The 19,309-nt window shown below is 37.0% G+C and overlaps 1 protein-coding gene and 1 long non-coding RNA gene across 6 annotated transcripts in view; one reads left to right on the top strand and one right to left on the bottom strand.

Moving 5' to 3' along the window:
• Positions 1-19,309, top strand: part of LOC105280018 (odorant receptor Or2) — a 36,385-nt gene that overhangs the window by 16,662 nt on the left and 414 nt on the right. For 2 of the 5 annotated variants that reach the window (XM_011340185.3, XM_011340179.3), the window contains exons 2-7: positions 6,986-7,238; positions 7,357-7,457; positions 7,547-7,870; positions 7,949-8,224; positions 8,593-8,831; positions 8,914-9,101. In XM_011340185.3, the coding sequence (XP_011338487.1) occupies positions 6,986-7,238; positions 7,357-7,457; positions 7,547-7,870; positions 7,949-8,224; positions 8,593-8,661 (1,023 nt within the window). In that variant the 3' untranslated portion in view covers positions 8,662-8,831; positions 8,914-9,101. Of the gene's footprint in view, positions 1-6,985; positions 7,239-7,356; positions 7,458-7,546; positions 7,871-7,948; positions 8,225-8,592; positions 8,832-8,899; positions 9,102-19,215; positions 19,292-19,309 lie in introns of those variants that run through there. The other 3 variants (XM_011340183.3, XM_011340180.3, XM_011340184.3) reach the window with 3 other exon arrangements.
• On the bottom strand, positions 3,693-4,527 carry LOC105280017. The gene is made up of 3 exons (XR_894043.3): positions 4,251-4,527; positions 3,948-4,135; positions 3,693-3,820 (listed from the first exon to the last, which is right to left on the bottom strand). It is a non-coding gene; the product is annotated as an uncharacterized LOC105280017 (long non-coding RNA).

The raw sequence follows: 19,309 nt of genomic DNA, 5'->3' as shown, positions 1-19,309 counted from the left end.
ATCTGATTCTGTATATATAGATGATATGTATGCCTCATTAAAAGCAGATATTATATGCAATTTATTTCTCAAAACGGAAAAATCACGACAAATAATATATTCCAGACATCCTAGGCAGCGCATATAGGTTTCAAAGCCGTTTCATAAACGTTTTGACGTAACGTTTCATAACCATTTTATTTAAACGTCGAAAAGTAATAAAATTTCACCTTTTGAAAAAGTGAAGTTACGCACTCTTTATTTACTTCAAAAGAGTCCAAAAGAAGAGAAGAAGAAAAGAGTACTGGATCGGTTTTCCGGATTATTTATAAGGTGATAACGCAAATGTTACTTGCGAGAACGTCACGCCTGGCCTGGCCATCTATCGGTCGCTTGGTGAACCAGAGGCTGCCTGGGATATATGTTTTTAAACGTCGTAGAGATATCTCAGAGACGTCTTAAAAATATTTATGCTTTTCGATCAGGTATGAATAAAGATAGTCATGTGCAAATGTTGCACAGATATCTTTTTCAAAGAAAAATGTGATATAGAGTTATGAGATATCCTACAGATATTCTGTGAATATCTGAAAATAAAATATCTCAGATATGACTTAAAATTGTAGTCATATACATATGCGATTATGTCAGCTGATATATTTTGCTGTGTGGGTTATTATATATTATATTTTTTAATTCTAGATGCTGTTGGACATAGATTTCGATGATTTCGAAAACGTAATATCCGCTCCCGTGGCTGCTCAGAATCCCGTGGCTACTTCGCCTGAAATCTCATCAGCTTCGACTTCTCTTAAAAATCCCGTGGCTACTTCGCGTAACATCGCAGCAGCTTCGACTTCCAAAAATGCTGTAGCTACTTCGCCTAACATCGTAGTAGCTTCGACTTCCAAAAATGCTGTAGCTACTTCGCCTAACATCGCAGCAGCTTGGACTTCGAAAAATTCCGTGGCTACGTCGCCTGAAGTCACAGTAGCTTCGACTAGTATTCCTGCCAATCTTGCTACACATGAAAACATAAATCCACGTAAGTAATAAATAAATAAGTAAAACAGCTTGATATGCGCGCGCGCGCACACACACACACACACACACACACAAATAGTTTTTACTTACTTTTCTTATTATAGAATACAGGCCAAGGGGAACTCGGGCGGGTGTCTAACGACAAGAGGAGCACTTTATGCGCTTCCTGTACAGGTTGTCCTCCCCACATTATTTTTGGGGCAGAAGAGGTGCATACATGAGAGGTGCGACAAAAAAAGAAGGTATTAAATAATTTTTAATAATATTTCATTATGATATAATATTTTATTATAATAATATTTTTTACATTCTTTTATATTTCACGCATCAAAAATTTAATATTTACTACTTATTTATCATACTTATATTTTAATATAATTCATTTTAATGCAATTCATCAGTTTTTTAATCATGTTATGTATTGGGTTGTTCGGAAAGTAATTTCGTTTTTCACAAAGAGATGTCGTTAGTCGCATTCCTCAATACTTAACCTTACTCTAGCGGCAATTCGTTTATATTTTGACAACTGACATTTCAGACGTCATTTAGTATCTTATTGTGTTGCGATCTGTCAAGTAATTTTTGTTTGGCATCACATCAAACATGGAAAATCAAAGTGAGCATTTTCGTAATATTTTGCTTTTTTACTACCGAAAGGGTAAAAATGCAGTGCAAGCGAGAAAAAGATTGTGTGCCGTGTACGGAGAAGATGTATTGAGTGAACGTTAGTGTCAGAATTGGTTTTCGAAATTTCGTACTGGAAATTTCGATTTGAAAGATGCACCACGTTCAGGTCGGCCAATTAAATCTGATGACGAGAAAATAAAGGCTCTGGTGGATGCAAACCGTCGCATAACAACACGCGAAATTGCTGAAAAGTTAAATTTATCGAATTCGACCGTTTACGATCATTCGAAACGCCTTGGATTCGTTTCAAAGCTCGATATTTGGGTTCCACACAATTTAAAGGAAATTGACTTGATTCGACGCATTACCATCTGCGATTCATTGTTGAAACGTGAAGAAAATGAACCATTTTTGAAGCGAATCATAACTGGAGATGAAAAATGGATTGTTTACAACAATGTTAAGCGAAAACGATCATGGTCCAGGCAAGATGAACCTGCTCAATCGACATCCAAGGCAGATATTCATCAAAAGAAGACCATGCTTTCTGTATGGTGGGATTGGAAGGGAATCGTATTTTTCGAGTTACTACCAAGCAACCAGACGATTGATTCGAAAGTGTATTATCGTCAGCTGGATGAATTGGATGCTGCCATCAAGCAGAAGCGACCAGAATTGGCAAATAGGAAAGGTGTCGTATTCCATCACGACAATGCCAGACCACACACAAGTTTGGTCACTCGCCAGAAGCTTTTACAGCTTGGATGGGATGTGCTACCACACCCACCATACTCTCCTGATCTGGCACCATCCGATTACCATTTGTTCCGGTCTCTACAAAATTCTTTGAACAATGTAAACTTCGATTCAAATGAAGGCGTCAAAAATCACTTGCTTCAATGTTTTGTCAATAAGGAAAAGGACTTCTATGAGCGTGGAATCTTAAAGTTGCCAGAAGGATGGCGAAAGGTAGTGGAACAAAATAGCCAATACATCATGAATAAAATTGATTTTAAATATGAAAAAACCGCCTTCATTTTCTTGAAAAAACGAAATAACTTTCCGAACAACCCAATATAATTACAGATAACTGAATCAGCGAACAAGTCAAACTTAACATTGGAAGAACGAAGCATAATGGATTATATAAAAAAACTTTATTTGCTACATACATACATATATGTAGATTTCTTTATTATCTGACAGTCGCCTTAATGCGAATTTTCGTTTTTGTATGAAATTGTGAAAAATAGCACACTCTCTAACACACGAAGCACAGTTTCTCAACAAGCCGTGTATATTTAGAAACACAACAATTTGGAAGACTTTAAAAGATAGCTCAAACAATCTATAACGTCTTTCGAATACTTTCGCAATGTTTTTTACACGCTTTACACTATCCGAGTAAATTCGTACCATACATTTTGTCCGTGTTTGTTTTACTCTTATTTTATCTTATTAAAATAGAAATTGCACTAAAGAGACGTAATAAGATTCACATACGATAGGAGCCTATTTTAGCGATATGATGATACAATAATTCAGCACTTACGGTTTTCTCAAAAAAATTGTAACGACACTATGACACGTTATTTTTAATATTAGAGGAAGTTAAATAAGGCTTTAGAGTAATACCACTTTGTTTAAACACACCGCTGATGTTCAGTGAACATAAACGCAAGCTTGTTGGACTATTCATGGAACTACAACTGTTTAAAATAGTACCAGATGTAAGATAAAAAATCGTTTGTATGTACAGTAGACCTTTGCGAATGTATAATTCGACGGGATCGATTCTGGAATGAAAGATACAGTAAGTAATAAATGATTGACTGAATTTGAAATTTTGAGAGATCTCGTCAAATGTTATAATTGAATAAAAATGTAACATATTTACCTATTAAAAAGGTCTCATCATATAAAGAATTTGTCTTTTATTAATAATAAAAGTTTCTTGTACTTTTAATGTTAGATACTCTTTTAATAACTTCTGTGGCATGTTTCCACCTCGAATGATCGTTAATTTGTGCCAAAAAGAGCTTTAACCATTTTTGAGCTTCCTCCTTCGATTCAAACCTATTCCATAATGACATCCGTGCCATTATTAGAATTGTTTATCAGAAGTCAGAAGTTCTTTACTGGAAGATTTCGATAATTTAACTAACGTTCCCTGCAAACAAATATACAAATTACTTGAAATAAAGTAACAAATTTATGACCAGATATTTGTGTGTGGTGTGTGTGTGTGTGTGTGTGTGTGTGTGTGTGTGTGTGTGTGTGTGTGTAAAGATGCTAACTAAGTTTGTTAACTGGTATCACGTGCTCTGGATTTTGAGTTTTCTCCGCGTGTTTCTTCGGTTCCCAAATCTTCAAACAAAATCTTTGTAGACGTGCTCAATAATTTTGACCGTCTATGTTTACGCTGCCGATGGACATTTCTTTACTGATGCATTGTGGCTGCGTCACCAATGGACAACAAAAGTGGCTGAAGAGGAATAAAGAGTGATATGATACTTATTTTCTGGGAAAAGAAATCATGACATGATATTGTTCATATACTATACTATATTACATATACATATAATTAAATGTGATATTACCCAGCAAACATTTTGATTGTGGGATGTTGCCAAATGAGAAACAAATATCAGCGGAACTATAATGCCAAAGCCAGAGCCTACTGTGTCCTCAGTTGGTCTCCACTGTGAACCAAATCTGACGAACATATTCCACAATCAAATTGACGACAACATTAGAGCAGATCTGACAATAGAACGGTGAAAATGTTGCATATTGACGGAAGTGTGCTAACAGAATTGCAATAAAGTATGTTTACAAAGTATGTTTTCCATTTGCGACCTTCCGGTACTGAATCTGTCATGTAACTTACCGACATTAATAATCACCAAGTAACAAAAAATAAAATTAACAGCAAGATCCCCGCATGTTACTGGAATTTTAGATAGTCCGAGAAGAATTGTAATTCCCGCAGTCTCACACGCACGCACGAACACGCACGCACACGCTTAGGTTATACACAAGCCATGTTCCAAAATTCACTGCCAGCGCTGAAAAGCTATAGTGTACGTGACATAAACTATAGAGTTTCAACGCTGGCAGTGAATTTTGGAACACGGCCCCAGTTTAGGTTTAGGACGTTTAGGTTATCTGTAATTCCCGCAGTCTTATACATACACACACACGTACACGCACGCTCACACGTCCTCATGTACGCGCGGTCTTCCCCCCCCCCTCTCTCTCTCTCTCTCTCTCTCTCTCACGGTCTTTCTTCTTCTTCAGAATTAGGTATATTAAATATTAATATCATTTTTGATTGAAGCAAGTTTGATCACACTGAGAGTGATTAATAACATTGACCTATCACAGCCATTCTTATTTTGGGAGGAATCATGACGATAAGCCTTGGCGGACAAACTCGCTTGGAATTTATATACATGAAAACGCGCCTTGGCGGACAAACTCTCTTTGAATGTGTTGTGTGTATGTGAGACTGAAAACTGAAACTGGAAGTCGAAAGTGTCATTTTACATGAACTTGATTCGAGATCTCAGGATTGACTGCACCAATCTTACTCGGATTGGTCGCAATCGAAAGATCGTATCAACATTATATAATAAAAGTATCATTAGATTTTCTGTTACGAACTTCATTTCCGAGATTATTTTATCGGAAAATCTGACAAGGCGAAACTCGAGATAAAGCTACTTGGTAGCGCCTCGACGATGCCGCGCCAGTGCCGTATCAAGCGGCTATTTCTCATGCGGCTATTTCTTTTTTATGTACTTGGCGTCGCGACGCTACCGCGTCGCTTGATGTGAAATCAATAATTAACTAGCCAAGTATCTAGAAGCAGTTTGAGTATTTTACCCAAACGTTTTCCATGCATACTCTCTTATCGCATGACGACATTGAAGTACTTGGCGTGCCCGGATCGCAGTGGTCATGTATTCTTGTAAATTTGTACAATATCTTAATTTGTATTGTATCTTGTATCTTCATAATTTTCAATAATGACTCGCAAATGATTTTGTGTTTCTTATAGGTAGGACAGGACGTTTTAATGTGATTCGGGCACGCCAAGTACTTCAGTGTCGTCATGCGATAAAAGAGTATGCATGGAAAACGTTTGGGTAAAATACTCAAACTGCTTCTAGATACTTGGCTAGTTAATTATTGATTTCATTTAGTTTTGAGTTTTGACAAGTTGGGAGTTTTTATGTACTTGGCGTATATATTTTTTCTTTTTTTAAAAAGTCGAACTTTCTAAAAACAGTGTAATTATAAAAAAAACAACCTTTCTAAAAAAGTGTATTATGAAAATTTATTTCTTCATAAATATACATGAAATCAATGCAATTAGCCAAGCATATCATTATTTATTGAAAAGTGAATTGTTCACAAATGGATATGAAATAAAATTTATCTAGTATTTGTTTAAAAATGGATGTTGTCAGTGCAATATCCAAAACTTATATATAAGATGCATTCACAATTAATCCAAAAAGTATATGAAACAAGTTGTATACATTCAAAAGTATATGCAACACAAGCTTAACGCATCCATTGTCTCTTCACGCAAATTCTAAGTCACATAAAACGGGCTTAAACTGACTCAAATGATCAACGGAATCATAGTGAAGCAAAAAACTTGGCGTGCCCGGATCGCATTGGACATGTCTTACAAAATTCTTATAAACTTGAGTAACAGTATCTTGATTTGTACTGTATTTTGTATGGTGAGCTATTACATCGTAATACAACCCGAGCACGCCAAGTTTTTTGCTTCACTATGATTCCGTTGATCATTTGAGTCAGTTTAAGCCCGTTTTATGTGACTTAGAATTTGCGTGAAGAGACAATGGATGCGTTAAGCTTGTGTTGCATATACTTTTGAATGTATACAACTTGTTTCATATACTTTTTGGATTAATTGTGAATGCATCTTGTATATAAGTTTTGGATATTGCACTGACAACATCCATTTTTAAACAAATACTAGATAAATTTTATTTCATATCCATTTGTGAACAATTCACTTTTCAATAAATAATGATATACTTGGCTAATTGCATTGATTTCATGTATATTTTTGAAGAAATAAATTTTCATAATACACTTTTTTAGAAAGGTTGTTTTTTTATAATTACACTATTTTTAAAAAGTTCGATACGTTTTATGTACTTGGCATAAATATTTTTTCTTTTTTTAAAAAGGTTTTTGTAGGGATTAAACATTATTTATTAGAATTACATTTAATCAATAATTAGGACATAAAAAGGGAACATGTGTTTGCTTAATTTTTTATTATTCACAGGCTGTCACATCCAACTTGTGTACAACTTTGCTGCTTATAATGATATTAGTAAAGTTAGGTAGCTTCATGTTCTATCGCGATATAGTGTTTGACTTGATACGTTTTGCTGAAAAAAATTTTTGGAGTACCACCTATGATGAATTTGGTGCTCAAGTCCTGGAAACATACGATAAATTAGGAATGACTATGGTTTACATTTTCACATTTATCGTCTACATCGCAACATTCAATTACATCTTCGCACCTTTCTTTGGTATAATTCTCGTTTTCTGCTCTGCATTGACAAACTTATTTATTTCTCGAACTCCCAAAACTCACAGAGCAATGCTGCATAGCATTCAAGAAGATATTTTCATTTATGTCTTAAATAGAAATCCAAGAAACGAATGTAACGAAGAAAATACTACCGTTTAAATTGTGGTTCGATTTTCCGTATCACTCACCGTATTACGAAGTCACTTACACTATACAGGTAATAAATTTTAAATAAAACGAGTTTGAAAATATTTTGTATTCTCAATATACAAAATTTCAATTTCATTGCTGATATCACTTTTACAGTCATTTTCTACAATACATTCGGGTATTTGTACGTGTTGTTTCGACAACTTTGTAAGCACGTTCAACATTCACGTGGCCGCGCAGCTGAAAATTTTAGCCCATAAAGTGGAAGTCATCGTCGAAAAATGTATCGAGAACACAGTAAACGGAGAATGCCCTCCGAATATAATGGAGATGGCGCTTAAGAAATTACAGAATTGCATTCAGCAGCACTTGACACTCATATGTTACGTGCGGAACATGCAACGTGCGTTTGCCGTCATATTGCTCGGGCAATTACTACTCTCCAGCATAGTTATCTGCTTCGGTGGATTTCAGTTCCTTGTACATTCATACAGATTTTACTTTTCTCCTGCGCGTTATTCTATTTTATAAAACTTCTTATACTGTTTTTTTTCACAGGAGACGAATGTGGCTGTTAGAAAATTCCTTTTTGCATGCCACTTCGTGGGCGGCCTTATCCAACTATTCATTTATACGTGGACGTGTAACGATATCATTATTCAAAGTACAGCTATCTCCGATGCTGCTTACAACTCTAAGTGGTATCTTCTATCCAACAATGATCCAGGAAAGACTTTGAGAAAAGGACTAATTATGATTATGATCAGAGCACGTCGACCATGCACATTAACTGCTGGCTATGTCACAGTTATATCCTTGGACACTTTTATGGGAGTAAGTAGCGCGACAAATGTCTTCCTTTAAAATTTCACTGGCAGAATTTCATTTGCTGCAATGTGTTTTGCAATCAATTATTTAATGCCAAAAATGGGATGTGGTAACATTGAGTGAGGGATGGAGTAGGGATGATTTCGCGTCGCACACTATGTGTAATGTCAGTGCGTGGCGAAACCATCCCCACTGCATTCCCCACCCAATGCTACCGCACTTCATTTCTGGCATCTCTGCCCGGCAGATCGAGTGGCTCCACAATAGAGTCACCTCCGGGCACAACAATATCATATGCTTTTATATTATAATCTCTTTGCTTACCAATATAATTTATGCGAGAGTATAAATTGTAATATTTATGCCTGCAACAGATACTTAGTAAAGCAATGTCGTATTTTACGTTATTACGACAAATGAGTGAAGAGGAAATAAAGTTCTAAAGTATAATCGTACAGAAGAAATTATTAAGTTGAAGAAAATCTCTATCTCTCTCTGTACATCTTCATACATCCAGTTTAATATCTATTAGTAAAATAATTAATAATTAAGTAAATTTATGTGCGAAACTCAAGTATATGAACCCTTTACATCGTTGGAGAATTTCCTGTCGGTAAATAAGCAATTATATTATATATTATATTATATTATTATTACGATACTATTACGATAAATATGCAGATTACTGTTACCAGCTCCGATATCTCTAACGTTCACATATGTTATCAAGAACGTATCTCAGAGTGACGCCTAAAGTTTTAAGTGCCGGTTACCTCTTATAAAAAAGGTATTAACAAAAAGGTTTGAAGAAATAAGCATAAGATCGGGAGCAAAACATTCTGCTGAATGAAATGTAAAAATAAAATCCCTCTATTAAACTATATTAATTTGCTTTTCTCTTTTAACTTCCTTATCAGTCAACATCTTTTTCTTTTACTAAATCAAGTGACGCGGTAGCGACGCGACGCCAAGTACATAAAGAACAAGGTTCCGAGCGATGAGAGTCACTGCTAATGTCGAGCGCTACCGTACAGCTTACTCACAAAAATTACTTTTTTTGAAAAAAAAGGGGAAAAAGGCCTCAAGTACACGCGCCAGTCGCAATCAACCAAATAAAAATTAATCTATTAAACAAATGTATATATATATAAAATTAACCAAGTAAAAATTAACTTATTAAAAAAAATGTCTTATATAAACCTATAAAAAATATGATATCGGAAAATGGCGCCAAGTAAAACTTTACCAGTCACAACTAACCAAATAAAAATTAATCTCTTAAAAAAATGTCATATATATATATTTATATATATATATAAAATAGTAATGCTAAAGAACTTGGCGCTGCTACATAAAACAATATTCACTAAGTAAATAACAATGTTACATTAGTGAACACTGTCAATTAACGTATTTAAACATTAGTTAGCATTGTCAGTTAACGTATTACTTGATGATGTAGCAGCGCCAAGTTCTTTAACATTACTATTTTTTATTTTTATATGTATATGACATTTTTTAAAGAGATTAAATTTTATTTGGTTAGTTGTGACTGGTAAAGTTTTACTTGGCGCCATTTTCCGATATATTTTTTATAGATTTATATAAGACATTTTTTTTAATAAGTTAATTTTTACTTGGTTAATTTTATATGTATATACATTTGTTTAATAGATTAATTTTTATTTGGTTGGTTGCGACTGGCGCGTGTACTTGACGCCTTTTTCCTCTTTTTTCAAAAAAGGTAATTTTTGTGAGATATCATTTATTTTTTTATTATAATCGAATGTCAACACCCAGTATATTGTAATTAATTATCGGAATACAAAAAGTTTAATTTATCATGTCAAATTTTTCTGGAATCATAAATACAAGTTTTTCGGGTTTTTCGGGTCAATTAAAATCGGACACCCTATATATTATAATCAAAAGTCGACACCCAGTATATTATAAAATCATAAATACAAGTTTTTCGGTTGGTCATTAAAAATCGGACACCCTATATATTACAATCAAAAGTCGACAACCAGTATATTATAAAATCGCAAATACAATTGTTTCGCTTGGTCATTAAAAATTGGACACCCTATATATATATATATATATATATATATATTTATTTATTGATTCCCCTTAGGGTTACAAATTTCCAATACATAACTTAATTCTATCTTAATCTAACTTAACCTAACTTAATTCTAACCCTACTCTCTCTATACACACACACACCGCTTACTAGTTCCCTAACCTATGGAACTTCCGTTTCCGTTTACAATATTCCTCATTCCTTCCTCCTTTCCATCTTTACTTTCATTACTTTCATTCCTCCATTCATTCTTCTCCCCCCTTATACCCTCCAGCTCCCTCATCCATCTCTTCCCCTCTCCCTCCTCTTCCAAAATCTCCGACACCCTTTCTTGCCACGTACCCCTCTCTCCCCAATCCGTACATTCCTCCCACACATGTTCCCATGTCTCCTCCCCCTCTCCACATATCTTACACTCTCTCCTCTTTTCCTCCTCCCAGTATCTCCTCCCTCTCATTCCATTTCCCAATCTAAACCTCGCCACCCTTTGCCACCTTTTCTCTCCCCATCCCTTCTTTAAATATCCCGGTATTCCCTCTCCCTTCACCCATCCATACCACTTATTGTATCTCGATTCTCTTATCTTTTTCCACCTCTGTTCCCTTTGTATGTTTCTTTCCCTTTCATATATATCCTCTCCCCTTATTTGTCCCTTTCCCCTCATCACCTCTATCTCCTCTATTTTCCATCCTTTCTCCTCTATAAATTCTTTTCTTTCCGTTTCCAATCCCTTTAATACTCTTCCCTCTTTCGCTCTCTTCTTCATTTCCTTCCAACATTCTCTTGCCAGCTCCCCCTCTTCTCCCTTCTCTAACTTCTTCTCATAATTCCATGCCCTTATGCCTGCTCTCCCCTTCAATAAATCTCTTTGTACCTCCTCTCTTACTAAGTATCCCGGTGTCTGCCTTTCTACCCCCCATTATCCATCTTAAATATCTTTCTTGTATTTTTTCTATCTCCTTCCTCTCTTTCCATCCCCAAATCTCTACCCCGTAACTAATCACTGACCATACTAACCTATCAAATAACCATATTCTCCTTTCCCAATCTCCTCCAAACATTCTTTTTCCCAAACTCCATACTTTCCCCAAAATAGCTGCTCCTTTTTTCACCCTATCTTTAACTTGTGCATCCTGTTCTCCATTTCCCTTTATTTTATAACCCAAATACTTATATTCCCTCACTTCCTCTAGCTTCTTGCCTTCCCACCTCCATCCTACTTTGCACCACCTCCCCCCTCCTTTCCTGCATCTCATTATCTTCGTTTTTTCCGTATTTACCTCCAGTTCTTTTTCCTTCAAGTATTTCTCCATCTTCGCTATCATCCCCTTCATTCCTTCTTCATCTTCCGCTAGAAGTGCCATATCGTCCGCGTACGCCAAAGTATATACTTTCCTCTCTCCTAGTCTAACACCTCCCCAACCTCCTTTCCTCAATACCTCGTCCACATCTGAATTGGACACCCTATATATTATAAAAAAAAGTCGACACCCAGTATCAATATAATTACTCATCGGAAAAAATAAAGTTTAATCTATCGTGTCAAATTTTTCTAGAATCACAAATACTAGAATGCGCATTGCTCTCTTAAGCGGAGCCGTCAACCGTGCTGGCATAGAGCTCTAGATATGTACTTACATATAAGAGTAGCGCAAACGTTTGATCTTCGCAATGCCAACAACCGCATTTTCCTATTGGCTCCCTTCCCTTTTTGACCGCCATGTTGGACCTATCACCTTGGCGTCCAATGAGAAGACAGAGTTACTTGTAACCTAACATAAAACGTGAGTGAGACGTGAGTTAATTTTGTGGGCAAAATGCCACAGTGTTGTGCAATGAACTGCTTTTCGCAGCAGGTAACAGGAAAGCTCTTTCACTGTTTACCAAGAGATCCTGTTCGTAGAGCTATATGGATTCGTAGAATCGAACGAAAAGACTGGATACCGAGTAACAACAGCAGACTATGTGAGGTATTCTAGTAATTACAGTATTTTACAATATTATAAGATATTTGAACATAATATTTATATGTAATTAACAAAAGCAGCCGCGTAATAGATAATGAGATCATATCATATCACGATACAGAAGAAAATATAATTTTATTCTTAGAGAATGCACAGACTTGTACAATGACATTACGTTTCAGAATCATTTCACTCCTGATCAATATGAGCAAAATAGAATAGACGGACGACGAAAACTAAAGCCTAATGCTGTTCCATCCATATTCAAACATCGAGATAAGAAATCGCCAGTTGATAGAGATCTCGTTCATATTTCGCGCACCTGCAGTTAGGTCCAACATGGCGGGGCTTGCGCTACTCTTGTACGTAAGTACATATCTAGAGCTCTATGCCGGCACTGCCGTAAACGCTGTCTAGTGGTTAAAAGGTGAACTGTACGGTCTCTGTGACCAAGACGACGACGACGACGACGACGATAAGAGAGTTTCTTAATACAAATTTTCACGATGTGGACTTTGCATCGTAATATCTCCCTTCACCGGGCATGTACGAGAAAAATAAAAACACTTTCATTATAATTCGAGTACGCAGAATCGATTGAGCCTGTTCTTAACTCGATCGATCCACGCGTTATTAAATCCGAAAATCTCGGCTAGTCTCAACTAGTCGTCTAGCGTAAAGATCCACGGTCCGTCTCTCGCTGCCATTGCGCTGCGCGTGAACTTGGCGCAAGACACTACCGTGTCTCTTGATTCGGAATTTCACGTCACACAAACTTTCGATTAAAATATCTCAGGAACTAAAGCCTTATTTAAAAATTAAACGGCACTTTCAATAACATAATGTGGATGCAAGCTTTCGATTGCAACCAATTCGAATAAGATTGGTGCAGTCTATCTTGAGATATCGTATGATAAAATTATGACGTTCCGTTTTTCCAATTCAGCTTCAGGTTCAGACTCACATATGTATGCTCCATAGACATAGGAATAGGGGGACGGAGTAGTAACCGCGGGGGGTGAAGCCGCTTCGGGACGGGAGGGCTATGGTCACGTGGTACTTTTGGTGCCGCATTGGTGATTGTCTGCGATCTTTTAAGGTTATAGTGCGATCACTTTTTGAGAAATATAAATAGATTTTGTGTTGCTTGATTGTTTGATTTCTCAAAAATATCCGATTTATTATATATATAAATTTCTGTGTCGCATAATGCCACAGTGCATCATAAAACAGTGCAAAAATCGCACTGTAAGCCATCCAGTGTTAGGAAGACTAAAAGAAGAAAGAAATTTGAATATATCATATCATCGGTAAGACCGGATCATATCTTATAAAATATGATAAAAATATAAAATATATAATTACACGTCGAATTAATTTGTAGATTTCCAAAGAATGAAATAATAAGACAGTTATGGTTAGATATACTAGAACTATCTACGAAGTCAATTCTAATTGGAGGAAGAATTTGTTCGGCATACTTCAGTGAAAATGCTTTTGACCTTTCAATTGGTACAAGAAGATTTCGACCAAATGTATTACCATATAAAGGTATTATACAGGGTGTAACAAAAGTCTGGAAACGGTCGAATATTTCATAAACTATGCATTTTAGAATGAAATGTTTCAGACAAAAGTTGTTTGGTTCGAAGAGGCACATAAGATGGTGTCATTGGTTTGACCTTGAGTGAACATGCCAAAGTCAGAAAGAGTTCAACTTTGGTTTTTTAAATTGAACACCCTATTTATTATTGCATATCCTTGTAGCTTACCTCGAGAGCTTTCCAAAACACTATATGAAAGTATTTTTTCGCTCATTACTCTGTGAGTTATGAGGCTTGAAAGTTATTAGTACCGCCGGCATTAGCATTACCCAAGGTGTACCGCATGGAGGTTGCACGGTCGGATTTACACCTCGTGTGTGTGTGTGTGTGCGCGTGTGCGTGTGTGCGCGTGCGTGCGTGCGTGTGTGTGTGAGTGCGCGCGTGTGTGTGCACGGCAGGGATCAGGACCCCGGGGCTCGTCACTGCTCCGGTATTTCAAGACTCCAAACCCTCCCTGCCGTGACGTGTATTTGTTGTGCGTGCGTGCGTTTTGTTTAGTTGAGTAAGTGTTCAAATTGACCTCCGTCTGCTGCTTGACAGTGGCCTAGTCGTAGATAAAAATTATTTAAAACATTTCGTCTCATCTCTGCCGAGATAAGATCGCTTTGCTGTATTATACGTTCCCTAAGGTCTACAAGGTTGGCAGGTTTTGTTTCGTATACATTATTTTTAAGATATCCCCCAAAAAAATAATCGACAGGTGTAAGATCTGGTGATCTAGCAGGCCACTCTATTTGACCACGTCTTCCTATCCATCGATTTGGAAAAGTATTATCCAAAAACGTTCGACTACGGGCATACTTATTATACTTTTCAGAGTTCTTTTCCAATAAAAGTTTAGCTACATTAATCGTTCTGATTTGACCTGTAGTCGAACGTTTTCCTGTCCTAGATACATCCAGCTCTTCGTATTGCGACAAACTATCAAGCAACTGAGTGAAATTTCAGTGGCATCCAGGATGGCATTGTCCGAAAGAGAAAGAATTACTTTACTGATGATGCGAGGATATGGTGACCGCGTTAGATCCTATGAACAAGTAGCTGCTTTATTTAACAATACTTATCCAGATCGTGAACCAATTGCGAAGTCTACAGTCCAGAAAACGGTCATTCGATTTGATGAAACAGGATCCGTCAAGGACCGACAACGCACTGGCAGACCAAAATTAGCGACAAACTTGGATAAGAGTTTAGAAGTGATGCAAACATTCGTCGAAAATCCTCATTCTACTGTGAGGAAGGCAGCACAGGCGCATGATATTAGTACAATGTCCATTCATCGTATTTTAGTGAAAGAGAAATGGCATCCTTTCAAAGTTAAAATCACTCAGGAGCTATCGGAAGATGATTTTGATCGAAGAAATGAATTCTGCGACGAAATGATGCGTCGATACGACGATAATAATAACTATTTCGATCACATAATTTTTTCCGACGAAGCTTCTTTTGAATGAAATGGAGCGGTAAATCAGCATAATTGCCGATATTGGAGTGATGAAAATCCTTACTGGATGCGTGACCTCCGCACGCAGTATCCCCAAAAACTTAACGTTTGGGCGGGTTTTTGCGAACGTGATATTGTCGGGCCATTCTTCATTAATGGGAATTTGAACGCGGCGATCTATCAGGAGCTATTGCAAAATGAAGTCATACCCGCTCTTGAAAATATGTTTGATGGGAACATAGAAAATATTTGGTTCCAACAAGATGGTGCAGGGCTACACTATGCAGTGGCAGTACGGCAATTTTTGGATAATACTTTTCCAAATCGATGGATAGGAAGACGTGGTCAAATAGAGTGGCCTGCTAGATCACCAGATCTTACACCTGTCGATTATTTTTTTGGGGGATATCTTAAAAATAATGTATACGAAACAAAACCTGCCAACCTTGTAGACCTTAGGGAACGTATAATACAGCAAAGCGATCTTATCTCGGCAGAGATGAGACGAAATGTTTTAAATAATTTTTATCTACGACTAGGCCACTGTCAAGCAGCAGACGGAGGTCAATTTGAACACTTACTCAACTAAACAAAACGCACGCACGCACAACAAATACACGTCACGGCAGGGAGGGTTTGGAGTCTTGAAATACCGGAGCAGTGACGAGCCCCGGGGTCCTGATCCCTGCCGTGCACACACACGCGCGCACTCACACACACACGCACGCACGCACGCGCACACACGCACACGCGCACACACACACACACACGAGGTGTAAATCCGACCGTGCAACCTCCATGCGGTACACCTTGGGTAATGCTAATGCCGGCGGTACTAATAACTTTCAAGCCTCATAACTCACAGAGTAATGAGCGAAAAAATACTTTCATATAGTGTTTTGGAAAGCTCTCGAGGTAAGCTACAAGGATATGCAATAATAAATAGGGTGTTCAATTTAAAAAACCAAAGTTGAACTCTTTCTGACTTTGGCATGTTCACTCAAGGTCAAACCAATGACACCATCTTATGTGCCTCTTCGAACCAAACAACTTTTGTCTGAAACATTTCATTCTAAAATGCATAGTTTATGAAATATTCGACCGTTTCCAGACTTTTGTTACACCCTGTATACTGTTTCTTGATCCTTGGTTATATACGAATATTCTTTGTACAGGGTGCGCCGTTAGAATCCGGATAAAATAGTTTTATGCAAAAAGTTGTTTATTTAAGCCAATATACAAAGATACAAAACAACGCCGTTATATCTCACTTAACGGATCCTTACTAAGAACTTGTATTCTATATAGACGCCCTGCGCCTCTATCACCTGCTCGATCCTCGCCCTAAAGCGCGAGCACGCTGCCTTCAAATGATCGCGGTTCATAGCCGTGAACTCTGCCTCGATAGCGGCCTGGAGGCAGGTGACGTTGGGGTGCCTGGACTTATTGGTGTGTCTCTCGACTACACGTAGTAGTCCAGAGGGTTTAGGTCGGGACTGTTAGGAGGCCAAAAGTCCTTCGACCAAAACATGTCGACGTTGTCTGAGAGCCAATTTTGGACTAAATGGCTCGTGTGAGCGGGTGCGCCGTCTTGTTGAAATATGTACGGCCTCCCAGAGGCCACAGTCTCCATCCACTCCCAAGACGGAGGCCAATTTCCAGAGTGAGGTCCTTGGGTCTTCCAAAATCATGTCTTGGGTTCTTCAGATGATTTCTGGACATCGATATATAGTATGGACTGCGCGATCCGTACATGGAAGCCATGAAAAAGTGTCCCTCGATTTAGGTTAGGTTAGACGAAGAGGAAACGAAATGACGGCCATTGCTCTTTTTCCATTCTCTATTACACTACTGGTTAGAAAGAGACAGCGCTTGGTCGTCACCAGTCGCTATCTCTTTCTTTCGGCCCAACATGTTTTCTCTGCCTGCGCGTAGTCCATACAACTCGATAAAATTACCTTTTTCAAAAAAAGTAAAAAAAGGCGCCAAGTATGCGCGTGGTATATGCTCGAAAAAACCAATGTGGTAGTTTCTTTAATTAAAAAAATATTAAACCAAGGAATATGTACCTGTATATTCTCATTCAATGATCCTATTCTAATCTAAGCGATAGTAGGTCTAATTGTCTTTAAATATTATTTTATAGTATTTTTCAAAAAAATTTATGAAATCCTCAAATTGCGCCATTTGCAAAGAGAATGTATTACCTCGAAAATTAATTATTGTACAACAATTTAAAAAAAAACCAAGTGGTAGTATCTTACCAATTACAAAGAGAATATATGTATATATTGTCTTGAAAATTTGTTATACAACTACTTTGAAAAAAATATAAAACTTTGATTGATTAAATAATATTTAATGCAAAATACTTGGCGCTGCTAGACCGAGTATTACAAGAAATCTCTCTTTCTCTCTTTCAGCGTTTAGTATTAAACGCGTGAAATTTGTTAGACTTCTTTTTATATGAATTTTATATGTAAACAAACGGCTTAAGCTTTAGTAGTCGTGTATTAAGGAGCGCAGACGAGATGCTAGACGCTGGCGAGGTCTAGCAGCGCCAAGTATTTTGCATCCTCTTTGCAATTGGCGCAATTTGAGGATTTCATAAATTTTTTTGAAAAATACTATAAAATAATATTTAAAGACAATTAGAACTACTATCGCTTAGATTGGAATAGGATCATTGAATGAGAATATACAGGTACATATTCCTTGGTTTAATATTTTTTTAATTAAAGAAACTACCACATTGGTTTTTTCGAGCATATACCACGCGCATACTTGCCGTCTTTTTTTACTTTTTCTTTTTAATTGAAAAAATGTCGTGCTAACTTCGTGAATCTAGCACGACACTCTCCCCTCTAAAGTACTAAAACGTGTGGAAAATTATTTTTGACTATAGTTCCCGATAGTTCTAATCGAGATTCACACATATATACAATTTCAGATCGATATTCCACCAATTAACAATTTTTGAATAATTTTTTTTATCTGCGTTCAGCTCGACACTTGTTAGTGTGATGCCGTCCGCCGAAACAAAATACTTTAAAAATTCCACTTTCTTTTTCAAAAATTTGCATTTAGCTAGATTTAATTCGAACCCGTATTCTTTCAGCGTAACTATCACCTCTTCTAAAATTGCCAGATTTTGTTTCAGAGTTTCTGTCGCGATTAACAAGTCGTCGATGTAGCTAATAACTTTACGTTCACGAATTAAACATGAGAGAATCTTTTTGACTCGTTTCTGGAATTCGGCCGGGGCTTCACTGTAGCCGAAAGGTAAACGTTTATACTCATACTGGCCATCCGGAATTGCGAACGAGAAATATTTAAAGCTATTTTCATGTATTTTGATTTGTCCAACAATGTAAATATCGATTTATTGCTTAATTCGGACAAACAATCTTCGATGACCGGAAATGGGTGCTTTTGTTTTTCTATTCTCGAATTCAATGGCCTTAAGTCTACGCAAACCCTCGGCTGTCCATTCCTTTTTTTCACGAGTACAGCTCTCGCACAATAGCGAGAGGTGCTTTCTTGTATTATCCCGCGCGACAAAAGATCATATATTATTTTACTTATTTGAAGGCGCTCGACCTGGGCAAAACGTCTTGGACTATACGCGTATGTCGAGGTGTCCTTCAAATTTACTTATACTTTATAATCGTCTTCTATCGGCATAATTTCACGTTTATATACATCGGTTATCAAGGCTTTCAGCCGTTGTTTTGCTTTTATTCCAAGATCTACGTCGGCTGAATCGACAATTTCTTCTGGTGTATTATTCGCACGAAATTCGTCAACGCATAGGGGAAGACACGCAAATAGATTTACTAATTCTTGTTTGTCACTCTCGAAGAATTAGCCGTTAACGTAAATTTATGGTTTTTCAGGAAATCGCGATCTAGGATAACGTCGCCTTCGAATAAGTCCTTTCTCAAGACGTGTAAATCGACTTCTAAATCTAAGGTAGGTAATTTCAACAAA

Source organism: Ooceraea biroi, chromosome 6 (assembly GCF_003672135.1).
Source record: "Ooceraea biroi isolate clonal line C1 chromosome 6, Obir_v5.4, whole genome shotgun sequence".
Taxonomy (NCBI): domain Eukaryota; kingdom Metazoa; phylum Arthropoda; class Insecta; order Hymenoptera; family Formicidae; genus Ooceraea; species Ooceraea biroi.
The sequence above is the reverse complement of the archived record's forward strand: the minus strand, read 5'-3'. Positions and strand labels throughout refer to the sequence as shown.